General features: G+C 53.3%; 1 protein-coding gene across 1 annotated transcript in view; it reads left to right on the top strand.

Annotated features, from left to right (window-relative positions):
• Positions 1-24,261, top strand: part of WSCD2 (WSC domain containing 2) — a 95,220-nt gene that overhangs the window by 51,513 nt on the left and 19,446 nt on the right. Inside the window, exons 2-6 of the mRNA XM_037156131.2 lie at positions 125-1,052; positions 9,047-9,161; positions 11,479-11,663; positions 20,456-20,577; positions 23,607-23,781. Of these exons, the coding sequence (XP_037012026.2) occupies positions 671-1,052; positions 9,047-9,161; positions 11,479-11,663; positions 20,456-20,577; positions 23,607-23,781 (979 nt within the window). The 5' untranslated portion in view covers positions 125-670. The remainder of the gene's footprint in view (positions 1-124; positions 1,053-9,046; positions 9,162-11,478; positions 11,664-20,455; positions 20,578-23,606; positions 23,782-24,261) is intronic.

Genomic DNA, 24,261 nt, shown 5'->3' with positions numbered 1-24,261 from the left:
GTTTCAGGCCATTGGTTTACTTCCTTCTCTGCACTCGGCATCACCCCTTGAAAATGTTCCAGAACCTTCCAGCCATGACCTCTGTGAGGAAGCTTCTCACACTTTTGTCTCTGCTGTTTTGCAGGTGGCAGCCCTGAGCCCTAATGCATGACTGGATGGAAGCCCGCCAGCTTCTGCTTCCAGGAGGTGGACACGCCAAGCTCAGTCCCCCACTGGGAGAGAAGCCAGAACGGGCCTTAGGGAAGTAATCCAGCCGGACAGGCCCCAGGGGCCACTGGAAGGCAAGAGGGGTACTACTGCGGCGGGGCCTGCTCCAGTTCATCTTTTCAAAGTTCTTTGGGAACTCTCTGAGGCGAGGAACAAGATGTAGGAAAATGGGACCTACTCCTGGGTGTCCCGGGCCTCAGAACTCCTTTTGTGGCCCAAGGAAGCTCACCTTGACCTCCGGACAGCGGGGGAGCTCTGCCCTCGCTTCTCTCTGCCCAGGCCAAGTGCTACACTTGCCCTCCAGCTCTGGTCCTGACCATCACCTTCGCCACAGAGGGAATACGCCTGCAGACCCCCAGGGGGTCTGTCTCTAAAGGGAGCTTGGGAACGGAGGTCCCCCTGTCCCCTCCCTGCGTGCCTCCCCCAGCTAAGTCCTAGCACGCAAGTCCGGAATGATCCGGCTATGGCCAAGCTCTGGTTCAAGTTCCAGCGGTACTTCCGCCGGAAACCTGTGCGCTTCTTTACCTTTCTGGTGCTCTACCTGACGGCAGGGAGCCTCGTCTTCCTTCACTCCGGCTTCGTGGGCCAGCCCGCCGTGTCCCAAAACCAGGCCAACCCGGCCGCCGGGGCCCCGGCGGAGGGCGCCGAGCTGCCCTTCCTGGGCGACTTGCACTTGGGCAGAGGCTTCCGGGACACGGGCGAAGCCGCAAGCATCGCCCGCAGGTACGGACCCTGGTTCAAGGGCAAAGATGGGAGTGAGAGAGCCAAGCTGGGCGACTACGGAGGAGGAGCGTGGAGTCGAGCCCTCAAGGGGCGGGTTGTCCGGGAGAAGGAGGAGGAGCGAGGTAAGTAAGAGGCGTGGCTTCCGCGAAGGAAGCCGGGATGATACTAATTATCCCAGCCAACGGTTTTCAGTGCTTTAGAGGAACCAGCGGCAACTAGTTACAGCTGTAGGCACACAGTAGGTTTTATTATCACGCCCATTTCGGAGGAGAAAACTGGCACTCAGAGATTTAAGTAGCTTGCCCAAGGTCACGCAGCCCTCAAACTAGTAAGCATGGATTTGAACCTCACATCTGTCGGAGTGCAAAGTCTGACTCTCCCCTGCAGCCCTTTCCAGCCCGCGTTAAACACACATGAAAATAAAAGCAGCAGCTGGCATCTGTTCGGTACTTACAACGTGCCAGGTACCGTTCCAGGCACTTTCTGTGTATTGAATTGCGGCCACCGCTCTCTGTGGAAGATGCTGCTATTCCCATTGTAAAGATGAGGAAACTGAGGCACCAAGAGCCCAAGGTTAATAGCTAGCACGTGGCAGAGCTTCTGCCCCACCTCCCTGCCTCTGAACCCACCCTGCTGGTTCCCTTGGGGATAGCACTTGGGGGACAGCATTGTCGTGGGCACATTTCCTTGCATTTTCTTAACCTTTCACAGTCAAAAAGGGCATTTCATTGTGTGTTAGCTTATTTGACTTTCACTACGCTTCATGGACTTGAGCGAGGAGTATTATCTTAGGCCCAGTTAACAGATGTGGAAACTGAGGCCTGAAAAAGTGAAGGCAGTTGCCCAAGGCCACGCAGCCGCTAAGTGGCAGCACTGGAGTTGAGACCAGCTCCGTCTGGCCTAAAAGCTTGGCCCGAGGGCTGTCTCCCGAGTCCACTGACATCTGCCTGTGTGACCAGCACACGGGCGGGGGACCCTAGCCTGTCCCCTGCAGTTCATGAGATTAACATGAATGGACATTTCCAGACTCTGGGCCGGACGGCTCGGGAGGACCCACCGCCAGTCAGGACAGAAGGAAAACCTCCGAGCCTCGGGGCTCCCTGCCACATGGCACTCCTCTGCTGTGATGCAGTTCCATTCGTGGCAAACCCCTTCTCCCACCGTGGAGAGAAGCGGGGCTAACGGAGGGGACTCATCCTGGGAAGCACGTTCACCTGCCTCAGCCCCACCTTGCACCTGGCTCAGGAGCCGTCCACAAGCTCTTGCTTCTGCCCACAGGAATTGCCTAGAATTCGGCCACTTCCAGAACCCAGTGTTTATAGGGAGGTGACCGCGGGGTGGGCAGTGGCAGGACATATTAGAGGACTTCGATTCATACTCCAGCTCCCCCGCAGCCAGCCGTGTGGCCCAGGCAAGCGGCTTCACCTCATCTAGCCTCGGCTTTGTCATCTGTGAAATGGGAATAGTGGCTCTTCCCTTCCGGAGTCTCCTGCAAGTTCGGGAAAACAATGGTTAGGCAAACACCTAGCACGATGCCCGGCACCTCGTGGGTTCTTAGAGGTGACCCGGAAAGTCCCCAGGGTCCACCCTGGGAAGCAACCTGTCCCATAGACACTACAGAGGTGTGAGGGGCTATGTGGATGAAAACATGTGACGTGGCTTCTCTCTCTCCGCCACCTCCACTCACCGAGCTCCATCGCACCCCGGCCACTCCAGACCTCATCTGGCACTTTGCAGGCCCCAGGGATGGCTGTGAGCCCGCACCTTAGCGTGTGCTCCCATCGTGCTCAGGATAAACCCCAGAGTCCCTGTCTCGGCCCATCTCTCTAAGTCGCCTGGTAACGCCCCCCACGCCCCTCACTGCACCCTGCCCCACTGTTCTGGCTGTTCGTTGAGCACACCCAGCCCATCTGCACCTCAGGATCTTTATGTAGGCAGGTCCTCTCATCTGGGATGCTCTCCCTCTGGATCTTTGCATGGCTCCCTTGCTCCCTCCCTTCAGGTCCCCACTCAAACCTCAGTTTCCCACAGAGGCCTTCCCGGGCCGTCCGAACTAAACGGCGTTCCGCGTTCCCAGGTCTGTGTTTGGCCCGGTGCTTCTCACTGTCTGCAAGCAGCCTGTGGACGCATCCGTTTCCTTGTTTAGAATCTGCCTCCTGCACCAGACTGTCAGCTCCATGGAGGCAGGGGAGCCGCCTGTCCCAGTCGCCTCTGTTCCACCAGCCCTGGGCACGGCCCTGTCACAAAGGTGGTGCTCAGTGTCTGCTTGTGGGCGAATGAGTAACTGAGTGGACAGATGAAGGAATGACCGCCCCTCAGCCCAGAGCACCTCCAAGGGTCAGCGCTGCCCATTCGCCAGATCCCACTTAGCTCGCCTGCAGGAAACTGCCCCCTCCCCCAACCTCCACCCCGAGACCTGATCAAATGCTCCTCCTCTGTGCTCCCTGTCAGGGCCTTTATAGGAACAGTGATTGCCTGTGGTTTGTCACAGTCCCCTGATACAACACGGATTCCTCCTGGCATGAGGGGTACATGTAACAGCATATAACACTAATAACACCCCCCCCCACTTGTTAGGATGAGATGCCCCTGCCACCACCAGCAGTGACTACTGCCATCTCGTGAGCACTCGTCTGACCAGCCACTGTCCTGTTTGCTTTGCACGTGTTATTTCAGTGTGACGGTGCATGCCAAGGGCTCATCGGGTCTCCTGGCTCATAATAACTGGTTGCTTCATAGTTGCTGTTATTATTAGTTGTAGTAATAATAGCTAATATCTACTGAATGACTGAAGGGTTTCATTGCCTTATTCAACGATCACAGCAACTCAAAAAGTCAGGCTTATTGTTATCCTATTTCACAGACAGGAAAAATTAAAACTCAGAGAGAAGTTGCTTGCCCCAGGTTACACAGGTAGCCGGTGGAGGGACTGAGGTTTGAAACAAGGTTTGTTTGACTCCAAAGCTGGTGAGCCACATTCTATACCAAGATAACCCGCCTATCCTGGAAATGGTTCGTATTTTATCAAATGTAAAGAGAGAGAGAGAAGGAAGAGAAAATAAGAAAGGAGCCCACGGCCCAGAGCTCTCAGCAGGCGGTCTCTGGAATCAGGTGACATTACTAAGAAAATGCAAATCCAGCCTGTCCTTGATTAACTTATTCAGAGTTCAGCGAGCAAAGACAACATATTAGATTAACGCTAATAGAAACGAGGCGCTTCTCCAACCTGCCACTAAACACGTTCGGTTTTCCTTTGTGCTGGCTCACCTCTGCTGGGTGCAGGGATGCCGGGTGCAGGACTGAAGCTACAAAGGATGCAGAGCCCATCACAGAGCAAGAGGGGAAGGAGTTGCTTCTCCGGGCTGGGCTGGGCGGGGCTGGGCAGGGCGGGAAGTCTGACTCTGAGGGTGGAGATGGCACCTACTGTGTGTCAGTCCCCTTGCTAGGTCCGTTACCTCCCCCAGCCTTGAAAGAGACCTGTGCTTTGAGCAGTGGAATCAGGGTTTGCCTCCCAGTTCTGCAGCTTGCTGCTGGCTGTGCAGCCTTGGGCAGGTCGCCTCCCCTCTCTGAGCCTTGGTTTCCTCTTGGGGAAAAGAACGACTTAACATTAGGCAGCTGTCCTGACGATGACATTGGGCAGATCGATTGCGTGCTCCCTGACTGTCAGGCGCTCTTCTAAGCACTTTGCATTTTTTGCAACAAATGATTTTCAGAGCAACCCAATGAGGTAGACAGTGTTATTAACTCCATCTTACAGGGAGGAAACGCAGGCACAGAGAGGGCAAGTAACCTGCCCAAGGGTATCCAGCTGGAGGAGGAGGGTAAAGCAGCGTTGGAACCTACGTCACCTCACTTCTCAGGGCACAGAGGGCGCTCAGTGCAGAGTCTGGAAAGAAGCGGGAACTTAGCAAGTGCCGGCTATTGTTCTTAATTTGTAATTCTGCAGGAGAACGCAGAGGAACCCAGGGGTGATATGACTTGCCCAAGGGGACACCACCCTGGAGTGGGCATCTTAAAGGACCGCCTTCCAGATGGCCGAGCATCCCCAGCAGGAAAATAACTATTTCTTGAGTCTCCACTCTGTGCCAGGCCAGGCTCGAGGCTCAGTGCGTAGATTGTTCTGACAGAGTCGGTCTTACCGGTGCCCCTCCCTTGTCTGAGTGTCCGAGGGCTGCCATCGCCGAGTCCCCAAACAACAGAACTTCATTCTCTCGCAGTTCTGGGGGCCAGAGGCCCAGAATCAAAGTGCTGGCTGGGTGTGCACTATTACAGGTTCGGGTCCACGCCTCTCCCCCCGCTTCTGGCGTCGCCGGCAACCCTTGAGATTCCTTGGCTTGCAGCCTGTAACTTCTTCAGGGTCTGCCTTTGTTTTCACGTGGCGTTCTCCTTGTGTCTTCGGGGACTCTTCTTACAGGTAGGACACCAGTCATATCGGACCAGGGCCCACCAGACTCCAGCATGCCCTCACGACTTAGCAAATTACATCTGCAATGACCCTATTTCCAGATGAGGTCACAGTCCAAGGTATTGGACTTAGGACTACAATGCACCTATTTTTTTTTTGGAGGGGACACAATTCAACCCATAACACCTCTATTTATATTCCCACTTTTAGCATCTCCAGCAGCTTGAGTCATAGTGCAAGGCTCCTGCTGTTTCAGGATCGGAACCCAGGTCCGGTGGGTTCCCAAACCGTTCTTTTAATCGACGCTACCACCTCCTGGTTATGAATCTGCTCACAAAGGGGAAATAAAAGGAATACACATTAGGCATGTTTAGCTACCCTTTTAACAAGTTACCTTTATTGAAGAGAGCCCAATGTCTTGGAAAGGAAGATTAATTGAAGCAAAAGAAAACAGCAAAGGAAAGAAAACAACATCCTCTGGGGTGTGGGTGGCATTTCTCCAGGTGCCCACTCGCCCCTGAGCTCCCCGCTCGCTGGTTTCTGTGCTTCAGATGAGCAGTCTGGCCGGGCCGCGGTGACCATCTCCGCGGTCGTTGGGTAGCTGGGGAGACGAGCTGACAGGTCGTGTGGGCTCAGCCATTCATCCGCCCTCGCGCGGCCCGTGATTTTGTCTGGTGTACCTGCCTGGCCTCCCTTCTTGTTGGAGGGACTCTTTGACTAGGGCGAGGTCTGAAGGCAGGGCTTGGGGGAGGTGGCTGAAGTGGGTCAGCGGTCACCACACTTGGAGTTGGCTGGCATCCAAGTCCAAGCCCAGCGTGTCTGGGCCCCGAGCACCCTCCCGATCAGGTGTCAGTGTGGCTGTTTACGATCCTGAAGCCCGCGGGCCACGGGGAGGTGAAACCTTCCCCGATGTAAAGTGGGTGGAAGGTAGACCTGAGCTTACCTTTCAAGTGAGACTCGAGTGCAGGAACCTGGGCAGATCACATAGCTTCTAATTCCATTTAGGAAAGAGTAACATGAGTGGTCATCCATCAGAACATATGTCACATGTTCATAGCAGCACAATTTACAACAGCCAAGAGTTGGAAGCGACCTAGGTGCCCATCGGTAAATGAATGGATCAAAAACTTGTGGTACATTTACACAATGGAATTCTATGCAGCAGAGAGAAAGAAGGAGCTCCTACCCTTTGCAACAACATGGATGGAACTGGAAAGCATTATGCTAAGTGAAATAGGCCAGGCGTTGAAAGACAAATAGCATATGATCTCACCTTTAACAGGAAGCTAAACAACAAAACAAACAAGCAAGCAGAATAAAAACAAAGACACTGAAATAGAGAACAAGGGGACAGTGACCAGAGGGGAGAGGGAAGGGAATTTAAGAGGGAAAAAGGGGAGGGATTTGGAGAAGCAAATATGAAGGACACAGGGATGAGAACTGGGGGGGCGGGGGGTGGAAATGGGAGGGAGGTGGGGGCTGGGATGGGAGAAATAGACAAAAAACTGTACTTGAAAAATAACTAAATAAAATTATTAAAAAAAAAAAAAGAACATATGTCACATGCCAAAACTGAGATCGCCGCACGAGAGACGGTTGTAACTGTCACTGGGATCAGTTTCCTCATCCACAAAATGGGTTAATAAGAACAGTTTTAGTGTGGCATTTAAAAAAATTAGGTGTGGCCCATAGTAATGTACTACAGCATGTAGTAGGTCCTCAAATCATGAGGATTTTATCTCCCTCTCTTTCTCATGCACACACATGCACACACACACACACAACTCTTGATCTATGACAAAGACCCCATACTGCCAAAATAACCTTTTCCCCCTTCCTCTCTCCCTCCCTCACTCCCTCCCTCCTCATTCTCCTGTGTCTCCCTCCCACTCCCTCTCTTTTCCTCCCCCTGCCATCCTTGGACGCTGTGTCCTCTAGCGAACTATTGAGCTGAAGCCGGTGAGACCCCCTCCCCAACACCTTCCGTGGGCACCCTCCCAGCTTGGGTGTGAACGTCATCCATGCCCCCGGTCACAGGGCATGATTCCATCTGTGACAGGAGGGACATACCTTGTTGAACAAGCACAGTGACAAGATGTGGGCTTCTCTAGAGCTGTCACCCTCTGATGGGGCCACCCCAGGGCAGCGATCTTTCTTTCAGAAATGGACTGTTCTTAGTGGACCGAATCACCTCTGTCTTCCACCAGAAATTCAAGGTGGTGGAGGTCGAGGTGCACCTCCAGCAGAGCTGACAGACTCTGCAGGGAGCAGGGCGGCATTGAGGGGCACGGGGTCACGAGCGTGCATCTCTGCTGGACCCTGCTCCGCACTACCTGTGAATGGCAGGCAGCCCGAAGTATAAACAGGCAGCTTGCAGCCAGGGAAAGTGGTCAGGCAGCTGGTGGAATCGGCCTCAGTCCTTCCCTGGGAGGGCCGTGGAAGTCCAGGGCCTACTGGGTCCTCCATCCAACCTCCAGTAACTTCCAAGTGGAACAGAGGGAAGAGCCCTGGGGTGGGGTCCCACAGACCTGGATTTAAGCCTTCCTTCTGCCACCAGCTAGCTACAAGTTTTGGGTTCCCCACCCCACGACTTCATGCGGGTCATTGCAAACATCCCCAGAATCAAGAAGCAGCAAGCAGTAGCTCGAAACATAGGCCAGAGTGTGTGGGTCCGACCCTGGCTCCACACATGCAAACTGTGTTTCCTTGGGCAAGTGGCTTAACCTCTCTGGGCCTCAGTTTCCTCTTCTGTATAGAATGGGGATGTTAGCACTCATCTCGTAGGATCATTGTGGAGATTCGATATGTAAGGCGCTTAGCAAACTCTGTCCAAATTAATCATAAGAATTGTAAGAACACATGGGAAAGGACTTTATAAATAATGAAGTGCCATTTTCATGTGTGAGAATTACTGTTTACCATGAAGCCCAGGAATACGTTTACTGCTTTAAGAAAATGAAGTGCAGGGTTTAAAATCGGATGGTTGTTTTACATAATCTTACATTTTCCCCTGGATGGAAGCATTCACTTGGCCCACAACAGCGGCAAACTGCCAAGTCCGTGTACAGCATTGTGAATGGCCAGCTTCATATTCCACTCACCTTAACTCTGTGCCTGGAATGCGAGGCTGTGGTGGGAACATTTGCACAAATCCTTCCCCTTGAACCTCATTGAGCTGGTATTTGCATCCCCGCTATAAAGAAAACTAGGCCTCAGAGAGGTGAACTGGCCTGAACTTGCCAGGCCAGTGCTAGCATGTGACGAAAGTGAGCGGGTGACCGAGACCTCGAGCCCAGCGTTCTTCCAAAGAAAAATATCCGAAGGCGTCTTTTTGTAGAACTGATAACGTGCTTCCAATGTCCGACTCTTCAGAGCTGTCCTAACATGGGTCCCATCTGCCTGGTGCTTACGGAATGACCTCGGCTTGGATTCCTGCATGCCCACTTGTCACCAGTAGAGTCCAGGACTTTAACCTTCACCCTGGCCACAGAAGGGCCCCCCCCCCCCGTGCTCTGCTGGCCTCCACTGCCCTTAGGGACCAGATTCTGCCAATGCACATGCCTTTTAGTCCCTCTTGTCTGCTTTTCTGCTCAGAGGAAGAAATTGCCACCCAAAGGTCAAGAAGGCCACATGGCCGAGGCATACCGCTTCCTCCCGTAACCCCTTCAGCCTCGACCCCAGCCACATCTGACTTTTCTCCTCTCCCCAAAGCCAAGTACATCGGCTGCTACCTGGATGACACCCAGAGTCGGGCCCTGCGAGGCGTGTCCTTCTTCGACTACAAAAAGATGACTGTCTTCCGTTGCCAGGACAACTGTGCAGAACGGTAGGGCCCTGCATCCCAGACTCCAGTCGTTCCACAACCCTCCTTCTTAGGCCCCTGCCCATGGTGTTCTCTCTGTTCTCCCAGGAAGGTGTGATGGAGGGTGAGCGGGTGGCCACAGGAAAGGGTGCTGCAAGGGTGTGTGTGTGTGTGTGTGTGTGCACACGTGCGTGCAAATGAGGACTGTTTGGGAATTGGTCTGTGGGGGGCTACGGTTGTGCAGTTGTGTGAGACTGTGCCAAGGAGTGAATTTACAGGGTCCAGTGTATGCGTTCAGCTTGGTTGTGTTTGTGAGCTTAATGCCAACAGCCAGCCATCTTTAAATGTGAACGGCCGTGCGTGCTGGAGTTCTTGTGAATACTCGGGCAAGGGTCCAGAACTGTGCTTGTGCGTGGGGAAGCATGAGTGGGGGTTCATGTGCATGCAGGTGTGAATCTGTGAGCAGGAGGTATGGGAGGTGTCCTGGGGAAGGTGAGCTGGAGCCTGGGCTTCGGGCTACTTAGTGGTTTCCCTGTAGAGAAACCCCTGGTTTCTCTCCCAGGGAGAGACACTCACCTGTACAGACCGTGTCTTTTAATAGAAGAGAGTGCTGTTTCGGGTTAGAACATGCACTGGAGAAGGGAGCTGACTTTCCAAGCGTGGATGAGCCCCCAAAGGGCTGGTGAGCAAGGATGGGGCTCCTCAGGGGAACCTCTGCAGCCGAGATATCCCTTCCGATTTTTATCTACCACGCATGGGTGAGGGACCAGCTGGTTCCGCCCCCTACCAGTCCCGATGTGGCTTCTCCTTTATACCCTTAGTTAGAGGGCTTCTCTTCAGCTCGATTTCAGGGGGTTCTCAAGGGTGGTGGCCCTGTAGCTGAGCTGTAATTTTGATGCAAATGTGGGAGGATGTTAGTACTGCATTTGTTTGTGTCGCCATCTTGACCGGAAGCCTCACCTAGGAAACTTTATATATATTTTTTAATGTTTAAATCTCATTGGAGGAAACTTTTTAATTGATTTTTTAAAGAGTAAGGAGGAGAAAGAACGAGAGAGAAACACCACTATGAAAAAGAAACATCAATCAGTTTCCTCCTTTATACACCCCAACCAGGAATTGAACCCACAACCTAGGCATGTGCCCTGACTGGGAATCAAACCTGCAACCCCTTGATATATGGGATGATGCTCCAACCAACTGAGCCACTGGCCAGGATCACCTAGAAAACTTTAAAAACTCCTGCTGCTCAGGTTCCACCTGGACCAATTAAATCAGACCATTGGGAAAGGGGACCCAGATGTGGCACCCCATTTGAAAAACCACTACGGGAGGGTTTCTAGGCCGAGCTAAGTCATCTAGATGTTTCTGAGTGCAGTGGAAGCCACAGGGGGGGCTTTAGGCAGCGGAGAGGTGTGCTCTGTTTTAATTGCTGAGAGGTCCTTCCAGCAAAAGCGACAGCAGCGAGGTCAGGGTAGCTGATCAGGGGTGTGTGCAGGTGTGAGTCTGAGAGGGTCTCTCTTTCCAGCCGACCCCCTGAAGTTCAGAGTGAGGGCGTGAGCTGGCAGTTCCCACCAGTGCCACCTTGTGTGACCAGTGCTCTGCCCGCTGCTCCTTGAGGAGCCCCCCTGATTCTGGAGAAAAGCCTCAGAGGCCAAAGGCACAGCAGAACTGGGCTCATCCTATGCCCCTCCCCCCACCCTGCCCCCTGCAGCCAGAGCTAGCGACACCCTGTTCATCTGTTTACAGAACGGGTGGTCACGAAGAACACTTTTTAGGAAAAGATTCCATGATTATGGAAAAAAAAAGAAAAAAAGAAACCCTTGCGGTGCCTGGATTTTTTTTTGTTTTAAGGGAAGAAATTTTTCACTTGGCTGGATAAGCAACTTTGGTTTTGCCCTCTCCTGAAGGGATGCTGGAGTTGCTGCCTCCTCCCCTTGCTCCAGCTCCTCCTGAGGGACATAGAACATCATTCCTGGGGGGTGTTTCCTGGGATCAAGGGGCTGGACTTTGCAATTTATTTGGCTCATTGCTATAGACAGGGAGGAGCAAGAGAATGGGGTGGGGCAAGGGGCCCAGGATGTGAGGGCGGGTGTGTGTATGCAGTGTGCCTTGTGCCGAAGGTGTATACAGGTGGGTGTCAATATGGACGTGGTGTGCCTGTGAGCATAAGTGTACAGGCACGTAAGACATCGGGTGGGGATGAAGGCAGGATGGTGGTCCCTAGGGGTCATGGTCCCCAGAACCCTCCTGTCCCCCCGGTGTCCACACTGGGTGAGTATCCCTGTCCCCGAGGTCTCCACGGCGGCAGCTGCCCCAGCCTGACAGCAGCCTCCCCCAGGGGTTACCTGTATGCCGGGCTGGAGTTCGGCGCCGAGTGCTACTGCGGCCACAAGATCCAGGCGGCCAACGTGAGTGAGGCGGAGTGCGACATGGAATGCAAGGGCGAGCACGGCAGCCTGTGCGGCGGCGCCAACCGCCTCTCCGTCTACCGGCTGCAGCTGGCCCAGGAGTCGGCCCGCAGGTGTACGTGAGTTGGCCCCTGCCCTTCTCTGCAGCTCCTTCCTTGGCCCTCACCTACCTACCTGCATGTCTGGCCCGTACTTTCCATGGGTCCCCATCGCTCCCATGCCCTTGGGCGCCCTCCAAGGCTGCCACAGTCCTGCCCCAGACTCACCTCCCACCCTACCCTGTGCAGAGTCCTTTGCTCCAGTTACTTGGAATGTTTCCACCTGCCCTCTTCTCTCCCATCCTGAGCTGCCTCCTGGACCATGGCGCCTCTCATCCACTCCCATCTTCCTCCTTAACAAACCGAGCTAGAGCCTGAGCTTGGCCTGTCCCTCCTGATTTTCTGAAAGCAGATGGTCTCTAACGATGATGATGATGATGGTAACAATGACGATAGCAAACGATGCATCTTTTCTAAGTGCCTTCTACAGAATAGTGTACCTAATTCTCACACTGATGCTGGAAATAGGCACAGTTAGCCGCCTACTCCCATTTCACAGATGAGGAAACCGAGGTTCAATGTCGCATAAACAGCAAAGAATTTAAACCACCTCCAGAGCCTATGTCTTTGATGCTAAGCCCACTGCAGGGTCTACCTCATTTACCTTCCCTACAGCCTTTTCAGGCAGGGGTGGTACCATTGCAAACTCTGCACTCAGGTAACCTCAGGTAACTGAGGCTTCATGAATTTAAGTAAACCTGCCCAAGGCCACAGTCTAATTAAAGGTGACCTTCAGACCTATAAAAAGAGCATTGGAGGATCCTCCTGGTTACCCTTCTGATGCTGCCAGGAGACGCACAGGAATCCACAACCCGTCCCTAACCCTGGAGCCAGCGCTTTCCAAACTTGAAGGTTGCCTATGAACCCTACAGGGATCTTGTGAAAATGCAGACTCTGATTCAGCAGATCCAGGAGGGATTCCGCATTTTTAAGGAGCTCCTAGGTGATGCCAGGATGCTGGTCCAGGGACCACACTTTAATCAATAATAAGGCCTCAGACCCCAGTGCAGTTGACAAGGCCAGCCCAGAAGGTTGGCTTGGACTTGGCAGAACTTCACATCTGCCTGCACACAGAGAGAGGTCTCTTCCATGTGAATGCCATTGTTTATAAAACTTCACCGTTGGTGTGCCCGCTAATGTGTTCTGTCTTTCAAAGGCTGTGTTTCTGAACCCCGTTCAAGCTTTGCTCTGCAATAGGGTCAAGCATGCTGCCAGTTTGACGAGGGGCTGATTTCTGCAAATGGATGCCCTGCCCACCTCCCAGGGGTCTGAAAGCCCAACTGGCAGAGGTGGCGTGTAAATCCAAGCTGGAGAACGTCCACACAGCGAGTTCCTGGTCTGGCCACTCATGTAACGAGGTTTTAATATGATGGCAGATTTATCATCTTCATCACTGGGCTCTTTATGCCGATTTGTATGTTGTTTTGATGGTGACCTTGACCATCTGAAGAGATGGCCTTGGCTTTGTGGGTGTTCAGAGGGAAAGCTGCCACCACTAAAACATCCTAGTGGATGAGGCTGAGCCAGATAACAAGATTGGGGCTGTATGTGCCACTGGCCAGATATTAGCCAGATGTCCTTCTGGTTAGTGTTCAGATTGGCTGAACTACTAAGATCACCTGTAATTATAACATGCTCATTGAGCATCTAAGATTTTTCAATAAGCTGAAATACATCGACATGCAAAGGCCTGGGTGGTTGCTGGCGAGCAGCCCCTAAGGTGTCTAGTGGAGAGACAGGCCCAGGACCACTGGGCCCTGTCCAGGCAGGAGAGTATGTACAGGGAGTTTGCGGGACGTGCTCTGCAGGAGGCAAGGGAGCAACATTTGAGCTGTGCCCTCCTCTAAGGAGGTGTCGAGGTAACAGGGAGGAGCCGTGCCTTCTAGCCTGGAGCAAAAGTCCAGGGTCAGGTAAGATCAGGTATCAAATGTCGTGTTGGAAGCACCTTCCTTGCTGATGTCCCATTCTGCCATTTTGGAAACTGAGGCCCAGAGAGCAGAAGTGGCTAAATTGAACCTCCTTGGGGGAGGCTCCCAGAGGATGGCTGTTTGATTAGGGCCTCAAAAGGCACATAAGATTTTGCCTGGTGGAGAAGAGGAGGATATCCAGACTCCAGACAAGTTGCCAGGAGGTGGGAGAGAGATCTAGGCAGAGAAAATAGAGTGTGCAAAGACAAGAGGTGATTTCAGGACGTGATGGGCAGGCATGATTTTTCAGAGGCCGCGGAGCCTCTGAGGGACTGAGTATGGGCTGGAACCCTGCTCTCTGACTTCTGGTCAGAGAGCTCACTCCCAACAGGGCTGCAGACACCTCTCATATTGGATTCTCTTTCAGGAGAATTTCTTTTTTTAAAAAAATCTATTTATTGGTTTACTCTTTCCCATCACCATTTATCTCCCCTATTGCCTCCTCCACCCCAACCCACCCCTACTATCACCACACTTGTCCGTGGGGGGGAATTTCATGCTCCAGCTTAACTCCTTTTTCTCCCTGGCCCCTGATTCCTCCTCCGCCTTGTTTCCTGACTCTGAACAATACAGAATCTCCAATGTGTTGGCTCTGACCCAGGGGCACCCTTGGCTTCCCATTCCTGGGGTCTGATTTACACACAAATAAATGAGAGAGGGAGGCCTCTGAGTCACTGCCACGTGACACTAGCTTGTAGTCCATCAGGAAGCAGGTAGGAGGGAAACCAGATTCCATTAGTAGGGTCATTAGTTGGTTTTAACCCTGTGTTGTAATCGTGCATCCCTGAGCAGTGGCACAGAGCCCTCCAGGATTGCGAGGATTCAAAGGAATCCTTGGTGTCCCCCAAGCACCACTCGGGCGGGTGGGGGACAGCCCTCTTTTGTGGGGAGGGGCTGGAGTGCTCCTACAGCAGGCAGAGAATGAAAAGGCCAGCAGAGGTGCAAATGCTTGCAGACACCCTGCTGCTCTGCCTGGACATCGCCTCTCATGCACATGGACTCTTTGCCCTTGGTACAAAGGAACCGAGAAATGGACGTCCTTCTTGGTTGGATTACATTTTTCACAGCAGTTTGCTAAATGTGTCAGCAAGTGTAGCTCTCCTCCTGGGGGCAGAGGCCTGCTGGTGATTTGAGAACATTATGGTTTTATAGGCTGTTGCAAGAAATATCATTTACCTGAGAGATTCTTGCAAGACTTGGGTTGCAAGGTTCGCCAGAACTACGCAGAACAGGACACGTCAGGCCTGTGGGGCGGCTGTCCATGGTGCTGACCATCCTTTGGGACTGCCTAAGGCCCTCAGGACTGAGACCAGCCTCTCCTGGGCTCAGCCCTTTCTCCTCTTGTTTTGTTTTGTTTTTCTTTCCCACTTGGTGAAAATATTATGAAGCTTACGCTCTCACAGGAAGATATAGATCCTTGGCCTATGGTTCACAATTCACATAGTAGATTTTGTATACCATTGTTAATTCTGGCAGGGTTTTATTTTATTTTTTGTCTTCCAAAGTTAGAAGGAATTTTTTTCAGTGCTTGATATTTATGCTCAGTGATACTCCCTGCTAACCACTGCTGCTGGGGACAGCCTCTGATGGCCATGGAAAGTCACAGTTTGATGGATAGACCAAGTCTGGCTCCTCCTTCGCAAGCCTGGAGGCCTCTCCTTGCCCTTGATGTATGTCTGGGGCTCCTGAATTTTATAATTCCCATGGGCCTTCATGAATTATGCTGTGTAACACCAAGGAGATGACAAAGAGAGGTTCTCAAAGTTTTTTTCTCCTTTTCCCTCATGATGGGGGAGAATTGGTCAGCTGTTCTCCTGTAAGCAGAATCCAGGAAGGCTGTGGGAGCAATTTGACATCGGACACTGTTTCTATGTCAGCTCTTGCACATACTTCCTGTGTTGGCTTTGGCCAAGCCATGTAGTCTCTTTGAGCCTCAAAGGCCTCATCTGTAAAATGGGGACAATTCTGACCTTTAAAGATCACTGTGCCTACCCAGTGAGGTATAATCGAGAAGGCGGCTATCTCAGTGCCTGTAATGAAGTAGTTGTGACCCCCCCCCTTTTTCTTCCTAAAATGAAAACTCAATTCACTCTGAGCAGCACCCAATTCAAGCTATTTGAATTCCCGTAAGCCCACAGGAGCCTTTGGCGATGCCTAAAAATGGTGGTTTGAATGCTCCTCAGACAGGCTCTTTGTGTAATTCAGTCTCTCTCTGATTATAGGTAGCTGTTAACAGCTCCCAGCTCACTGCCTTTCTGCCTCACCTACATCTTTAAAACAGTTGAGCTTGGCCTAATTACCTGGGGGGTGGTGGCCTCTTTCACACCAAGGAGAACTCTCTCTTCCACACCCACCTTTAAGCCAATGCCTGATGACAGTTACTTCATTTTTTTAAAAACCCAAGAACAAAGAGATGATAGGACTTCAGAGACACTTGCAGCTGATTCTGGGCTGTTCTTTATCTGCCCCCAGCAAAGAGAGTTGGTAAACAGTTGCTCTGCTCACCTCTTGCTAATGAAAAACCCAAGCTGCTGAGGTCATGCACCATCCCAGCTAGCCTGGCAAGGAAGCGGTGACATTGTCAGAATGTGGGGCATGGGCTTTTATGATCCCTGGACCCCTCCTGGGGGGGACCCAGAGGGTTTCCGGGAAATTCAGGCAGCTGGCATGGAGCTCTTGCATGCCAGAATTGAGCTGGCCCCCTGCAGAAGAGCAGAGAGTGGGAAACTGGGATGTGATGTCCAACAAGATTGGGGTTATATCCCAACTCTGTTCCTCACTGGCTGTGTGACCCGGAAAAGTGCATGAGTCCTGTTACATCTCAGGGTCTCTGCCTGCCAACCAGGGTAGGCTGTGGTGAGGATTAGCTGAGACACGGTATGTGGAACATGCTTGGCACGAATGACACGCAGTGAATTAACTGCTATTTTAACCATGGCTGTTATTCTTTAGTGAGTGTTGGTCGGTAGGAAGACACTACTCAGGGTCGCCACTATTGCCCACAGCCTGCATACTACACTGCCAGACAGACCAGGGGCTGTGAAGAACAGTGGCCCCAACTTCTGTGCAGAATTTCCCTTGTGGATTAAAAAATGCTCAAAGACCCAAGATATTGTCAGTTGGGTTGCCCTAGAGACAAGGATGTGGACCTCGGTTTGCTTGAGAGGTGACCCCAGGATGCACCCACAGGGGAGAGGGGAAGTGAGACAGGGAAGGGAAGAAACCAATTCAAGGTCACTGCTAAAGACAACTGAAACTTCATCCCACTGGGAAACCCTGGCAGACAGTGGAGGCTGTGCTTCAGAAGTGTGCCTTTTGGGGAGCAGAAGCCTGCAGTGTTTATCTTTTCTTTGCCGTCACCAGCTGAGGGTGGCTGCCAGGGTGATCAACTCCCTATAGGCCCCTAAGGCCGGGTCCTGGGTGGGTGCTGCAGGTCACTGTCAGCCTACACAGGGACAATGAGTGCCAGGGGCATGTCACTGGGGCACTGCTGGCATCTGCTATGTAGGAGCTGGCCACCCTCCACACGTCATGAACAAGCCATGGAGAAAGAAATAGGAAGAGGTGCTGACTGAGTCCTGCTTGGGTCCAAGTGATGTACTTCCAGCCCAACTGTGCAGGGTAGATATGATGATCCCCATTTACAGATGAGGAAAACGAGGCTCAGGAAGTAAAGACACCTGCCAGGAACACAGAGCTGAGTAAGTGGCTCACCCAGGGTCTATCTGAAGTTAAAACCAATGCCCTTTCCTCTGGGCAGCAGAGCTTTGCCAACAGGAAGCTGTCTGCTCACTGTAGTGCAAGTTCAACATTCGTTCTATCACAGAGAGTGTTAGGAAGGTCAAGGGATCTGGGCTGGCTACTTCTTCTTTGTTTGCCACCATAAGAGATGAGGGGGCCTCTCACATTGGTGGGGAGAACCAGGGGACCCATTTTACAGATCAGATGGAGGGAGTGAGGGTAGAAGGAGGACTAGGTGTCCTGAGCACCGAGCCATAATGGGGGGTGGGGGAGTGACCTGCAGAGAGAAGTGGCCTTTAACGTGTTGCCTCGATCCCTGGGAGTCCAAACCTAAAGCCCTCCACAATCAGGTGGTTTCCTCCCAACAGCAGAAATGAGCAGGACCGTAGGAAGGCCCCACAGCCAACAGGTTACCAGCTCCTGGAACCAGCTTCCCAAACCTGTTCCATTCCCCACCTCAGCCCCAGTGCACTCCTTGACCGAAGAGAGACTCAACAGCCTTAGCTCCTAATCCCCATCGCTGGCCCTTTAAGACTTCTGAAAACCTCACCTTATCTGGTATTCAGAGCACTCAGCTCAGCCCTCTTCTCTAAACTGGGAGGGTCAGGGACTCATTAGCAGATGCTTAAATGCTGAAGAGGACCAACCACACAGCAGAGCTGGGCCTAAGAGATTTCCTTCCTCCCCACCCCCACAGCCCAGCCGAGCCTCTGCCCTCCAGGCACGCGGGAGAAAAATCCCCAGGGGAGAGGCTGGAGTAGGGCCTCGCTTCCTCCTCCCCTTCCTTTTCCTGGAAGTCTGACGGCAGCAGGCCGGGAGACAGAGTCACAGACCTTGGCCTGCCCTTCCGCAGTGCTCACAGCTCCCGAGGCCCATTCAAGGCCATCTCTGAGTAGTCTGTTCCATGTTCACGGCTCCATTTTAGAGATGAGAACACCAAGGCTCCAAAAGCAGAGAAAACTTGCCCAAGATCAAAATGTGAGGACGGGTGGAGCTGCCGCTGTGGGCACTTGGAGGGACAGACGCTGTGCTCCAGGGACGAGAAACCGGGGAGGGACCAGAGCTCAGGTCTGCTGGCCGCCAGCCCTCTGAGAGCAAGGCCGGTGTTGCATTACCTGGGGGCCACTGTTGGCATCCGGCTGAGATCTTGGGCTTAGTCAGGGTTCACCAGTGCTGCTTCGGGCTTCCCACCTCCCTGTCCTCACTATGTGTGGTGCCTTCTCTGAGCAGCGTTATTTCTTCCTTGGGGTGACTGATGAACTTACAGGGCCTCCCTCTGAGCACCCCAGGCCATGAGACAGGAGACTCCTATGCTCCCCCCCCCCAGGGTATGAGTGGCATTTGGGGTGTGACCCATTCACCTGGGAGAGAATGGAGGGCTGTCCTGTACAGAAGAGAATCACTGCATAGCCTGACCCCCACTCCCTGCTATTCATATGTGAGAAACTGAGTCAGCCACACCCTGGCCACTCTGGCCACCACCTCCACCGCCCCTACCTCTGATCAGCCCAGAGCCGGATGTGGGGGGAGTGGCAGAGATAGCGCTGGATGCATGTTCCGGAAACCAGCCACTTAACCCAGTTCCAGATGTCTTCGCTAGATTGGCCTCCACAGTGAACAACTTCAGACTACTGGGGGCCAGGCAGTAGGAATAATCACTAGGGTGCCTTTGACAGCTGGAATTTAAAATGACCCTTCCCAAACTCCCTCTCTTCCTCCTCCTCCACCATCCTTCTGCCCAGGGCAGTAATTTCTTAGAAATCCCTTATCCTTCACTCTGCACACGCACATAATGTGTATGCACAGGCTAGAAACATGTTCTGCACTATACAGGCGCCCAGACACAGTATGGATAGAGGTGTATGGTTTGCAACTCGCTGCACTTTTTTCCAAGGGTTAACATTTTGTTCAGCGACTTCTTTGCAAATGGCGGGGACTCGGGTTTGTCCCATAACGTCCCCTCTCGAAGCCCTGCTTCTCTCATCTGTAAAATGAGAGTTGACTACAGACCTTGCAGAGGTTTCAGGAAGGTCAGTGATGTTTGCAAAGGTCTCAGCAGAGAGGGTCACACATAGTAAGTGCTCAATAAACACGCCTACTTGGTGCTCCTGGGTTTGAAGCACGCTGAGCCAACAGCGCCGTTTGTTTCATGCGAAAGCTGTGCTTCTGGAAAGGGGTGTACAACTCCGATCTGAGCGCAGCTGAGCCCGTTTCAAATGGGCCCCAAGAGCCTTTCCATAAATTGGACAAGAGGGCTGCTTTTCTCTTTCAGTTTGTCTTTATTACATTTAAAAAAATGCATATTCACTGTAGGAAAAGAAAAGCTTTACAATATGATGGGAATGAAAATCGCCTATAATCCTACTTTTGCCAGTCAGGAGTTTTCCAGAGAAAGAGAACCTGAAGGACATTGGGTAGAAGGACAGACAGACAGGGAGAGACGGTGGAGAGGTTTACATCTAAGGAGCGGACTCACACGAGGCGGGACTGGCGGGCCGAAAGCTGTAGAGCCGGTCGGCGGACTGGCCGTGCAGGCGGGAGTGGGCGCTGCAGTCCCGACGCAGAAACCCTTTCGTTCTGGGAAACCTCCGCTTTGGCTCTAAGGCCTTCAACTGATTGGGCGAGGCCCACCTGCCCACCCACTTCTTTGAAGGAAATCATAAAGTCAACCAATTGGGATATTTCCTGATTGGGTTATTTCAAAGGGAGTCCCTGGGAGCCTGCAGGTGTCCCCTAAAGCCTAGGATGAGGCGAGCAGAGGGCCACCCTGGGGCCCTGAGGAGAGGGGCAGGCCAGGCCTGGGCTTCCCTCCACTGTCAAGTGCTCCACCCTCTCCTGATGAGATCACGTCAGTCCTCCAGGCATCTCTCATCTCCCTGAATGGGGGACACTGTGGCCCAGCAGCTCAGGGCCTGGGCAGCTGATGGAGGTGCCGGGATGGAGGAGAACGTTGACTCAGCTAGCTCATTCGCCTCCATTTCATTCACTGTGTGATCCTGGGCAAGACTCTTGCCTTCTCTGGGCTGAGTGTAAACTGCTTTCGTCAGAAGGTGGTTCTCCCAGCTGCGATCTGACGACGCCCTCTCCCTCTGGCCCTCCAGATGGAAGCGCAGTCTTCCGAGGCTGCTTCCGCAGGCCCGACAACCTCTCCCTGGCCTTGCCCGTGACGGCCGCCATGCCGAACATGTCTGTGGACAAGTGCGTGGACTTCTGCACGGAGAAGGTGAGATGGGAACCCTGGGGGTGGCAGTGTGGAATGGCTGGAGGAACAGGGTGCCTGGCTGGACAGGGAGGTCACAGCTGAGATCCGTGACACAGGAGAGGGCCGTGCCCATTTCCTGTAGATCCAAGGCGTAGGAGTCCTGAAGGGTCAGTTTCTTACTCTCTAGGAAAGTGTGTTTGTTCCGATAGTGAGGAACACCCAGGGATGAAGGTGACGTTTGAACTGACTCTAAAAGCATGAGTAGAAGATCGCCAGGTAAAGGCGAAGACCATCCAACCTTGGGTCAGAGTGAGGTCCCCATCACTGGAGGTGTGCAAGCTGAGCGGGGCAGGCATCGCGCCCAGAACTTTGAGCACTGGAGAGCTGTTGGCCTGGATGATCTGCGGGGGCTTTCTCAGCCTAAGATCCCTGATGGCCAACTGCGTAGTCTTCCTCCCTAGCCAGACAGTGAATGCCACAGGAGTACGAGCGGGACCTTAAACATGTTGTGCCCCACCCCCTAATTCCCAGCACAGAGCAAGGCACATCACTAGCCGTGATGTCTGAGGAGCCCCCTTCCTCGCTCAAGATGAGCCAAAGTACAGGATTGTCCCAAAGAGAGCCCCCCTCCCCCACCACAGGATGGTCCATTTCGTTCACTCACTCAGCAAGTATTTAATGAGGACCTACTTTGTCACAGACCCCATGCTCAGCGCTGGGGATGCAGAGTCCACCAGGTATGGCCTCTATCCTCAGGATGCTGGCATTTGCTGGGGGTCAGCCTGTGGCCCCTTTTAGGTGCTGAGCCCACACCCCGACTCCTGAATGCCCCCACCTGCTCGGAGTTGTCGCTGGCCCGGAGGCCCCCACCCCACGAAGCCCTGTTGAGAAGACAGAGAGGCCATGGCATCGCGGAGGCTGCTGTGCACTGCGCACCTTCTCAGTCCGCCCTATGCCCCACGGGTCACTGTTTTCTCACAAGTCTAGGGGTTGGGGTGTTCACCCCCATGTCGCACGCAGATGGCAACACCAAGGCTCAGACAGGTGAAGTCACTTGCCCAAGCTCACAGCACCAGCAAGTGGCAGAGCTGGGACCGACTCCTGGGACCAGCTCCAAATCCATGCTCTGAATTCCTGAGCTACCCCAGAGACCCCACAAAGAGGCTCCAACAGCCATTCAAGGGCAGCCAGGTGACCTGAAGCCACTGAGCATTTCCTGAGCACTTACTCTGCTCCCAAGAGGCACCCTGGAAGGTGGGGGCGAAGTTCATGAGATTAAAGGTTCGACCAGCATGAGGTCTAGCTCTCCCCTCTCGGGCAGGAATCACCCACACCTGCCACGGCATCCCCCAGGGTGGTCAGCCCTCCGTCCCTGAAGCCCCAGAGGACCCTACAGATCAGCTGGAGGTGGGGGACAAACACACATGGGACAGTGAGGTTGCAGAGCAAACCAGTGTAACAAAGGGTCCCACTGCACTCAGGACTAGAGGGGCTGTGGGTGGACAGGAAGGTCCCTCTGCAAAGCCCCCTCTTCCAGCTTTCTCCACTCTCCTTAGGGGCCAAAGAGAGAAGTGGCGGGGTTAGTCCACCGAATGTGGGCAGGGGAGCAGGGCTGCTTGTGCCAAGGGTGGAGGGTCCGAGGTTTACAGTCACAGAAGGCTCCAGTGTGTCGCAGCAGTTAAAAAACATCCTCAGTCAGGGCACAAGCTGACCCACCTCCTCTCTGTCTCTTTCTTTCTGTCTCCTCTTCAACTAGGAGCTGCAGTTCATATTTAATACCTGCTAAACAAGACACCAAACCTACTCTGACAGAGCTCACAGGGTCCAGCCATGTAGGGGCGATTTTGGCTTGTGACCAGATTATTCCTGGAGTGGCTTCTGGGGGAAATTCAGGGCTATGGGTCTTGTATAGAGGCAGACTGGACAAAGGACAGCCCCCGCCCTCCAGATCTCAGGCCCGTCCTGCTGCCACTTAGCTGCTCCACAGGACAAATAAAGCAATTAGGAGCCTCTCTCCCAACAGAGACCACGGTGCACAGAGGTCCCAGTATCCTCTTTGGCCTGAAAGAATGGCTTCAGACAGCTCCTCCCAAGGCGTGGATTTCATCTCGCTGCCAGGCCTGGGGCATTGACCATGGGGGTCACACACACCGGGAGAAAGGCATTAGTTTTCCAGTTTCTTTCAAGCCCTCAGGCAGAAAGCTCATCTCAGTGCCAAAGTGTCTTTAACACCTCTCTACCGGCAACTAATCCTTTCGCAGGAAGAGAGGAGCAGACACGGCTCCGTCTTGGCAGGCAGAGTGCCTTAGTTAGAATTTAATTACACTGTTGTGTGTCTATAGTATTTGCTTGTATATAGTGTGGAAACGCTAGCGGTGCCACGTGCCCCCAAGCACTACTTGTGGGAACGACACAAAGTTTCCTCAGAAAGCAAAGTTCCAAAAGGCGAGTTGAGTTAGAGGAAACAAACCAACAAGTCCATCAATGTACTTAGTACAGGGAAACGAAAAAAAAAAACAGGCACTGTGCAAGGTAATGTGTATGTTAATTAGCTTAATGGTGGTGGTTAATTTGCCGTGTATCCATTTACCAAGATATCAAGTTGTACACCTTAAATCAGGGGTGTCAAACTCACGTTCACCGGGGGCCACATTAGCCTGAGGTTGCCTTCAAAAGGGCCGAAAGTAACTTCAGGACCGTGTGAATGTAACTACGCCTTAGCTAGGGGCAAGGAGCTCTGCATTCAGCCCTCGAAGGCTACCTTGGGCTGATGTGGCGCCCAGTGAAAATGACTTTGACACCCCTGCCTTGAATGTACACAGTTTTTGATTGGCAATTACACCTCAGTGATGCAGGAAGAATACAATAATGCAGGAGCTATGGAGACGGGGCCAAAGGGTAAAAGCCGGGTTTGCTGGTGAAGCTTGGGGACCCTCAGGTTGGGGAGAGCGACGGGGAAGGGAATGCAACTGCTGCCCCACGTCCCCCATCGGGGGCTGACGGGTGTTCTTCCTCTTCCTCTTCCTCTTCCTCTCCCCGTCCATCCCCAGGAGTACCCACTGGCGGCACTCGCGGGCACCGCCTGCCACTGTGGGTTCCCCACCACGCGGTTCCCGCTCCACGAGAGGGAGGACGAGCAGCTCTGTGCCCAGAAGTGCAGCGCGGAGGAGTTTGAAAGCTGCGGGACCACCAGCTACTTCATTGTGTACCAGACGCAGGTCCAAGGTAGGCCAGGCCGCCCCCGGCAGGCCCCGGGTGTTCTCCTCGCTCCCAGAGGTGCCTGGTCGGTCCATGTCACACTGCCCAGACTGCGCAGGCCAGAGGGCCGAGGGCTGAGCTAGTGAACCTGGCCAGACTTAGAGACCCTGGGTGGGCAACAGAGGGTCCCGGGCAAGACAGTGTGGCTTCTAAGGACCCTCAACTCTCCCCCTCATACTGAGGTCCCCTCCTTGGTGGCTCTTTTCTTGAACCAGACAGTGACATTGTGGGGGAGACATCTGGGCTGGGAGGGGGAGACCTGGGTCTCCAGCACAGACCCACTGGGCAACCCTGGGCAAGTCACTTCCCCTCTCCAGGCCTCGGTTTCTCCCTCTGTAAATTGTTGACCTCCAAGGGCCCTTCCAATTCCAGGATTCTGTAAGTGTACCTATAAGTTCTTTTTCTCTTTCTCTCGGTCACCCTTCCTGCTTCTATCCTTCCTTTGCT

The sequence above is a fragment of the Artibeus jamaicensis genome, unplaced genomic scaffold (genome assembly GCF_021234435.1).
Source record: "Artibeus jamaicensis isolate MK-2021 breed Jamaican fruit bat unplaced genomic scaffold, CSHL_Jam_final contig_525, whole genome shotgun sequence".
Classification (NCBI taxonomy): domain Eukaryota; kingdom Metazoa; phylum Chordata; class Mammalia; order Chiroptera; family Phyllostomidae; genus Artibeus; species Artibeus jamaicensis.
This window is presented reverse-complemented; position numbering and strand designations above follow the sequence as displayed.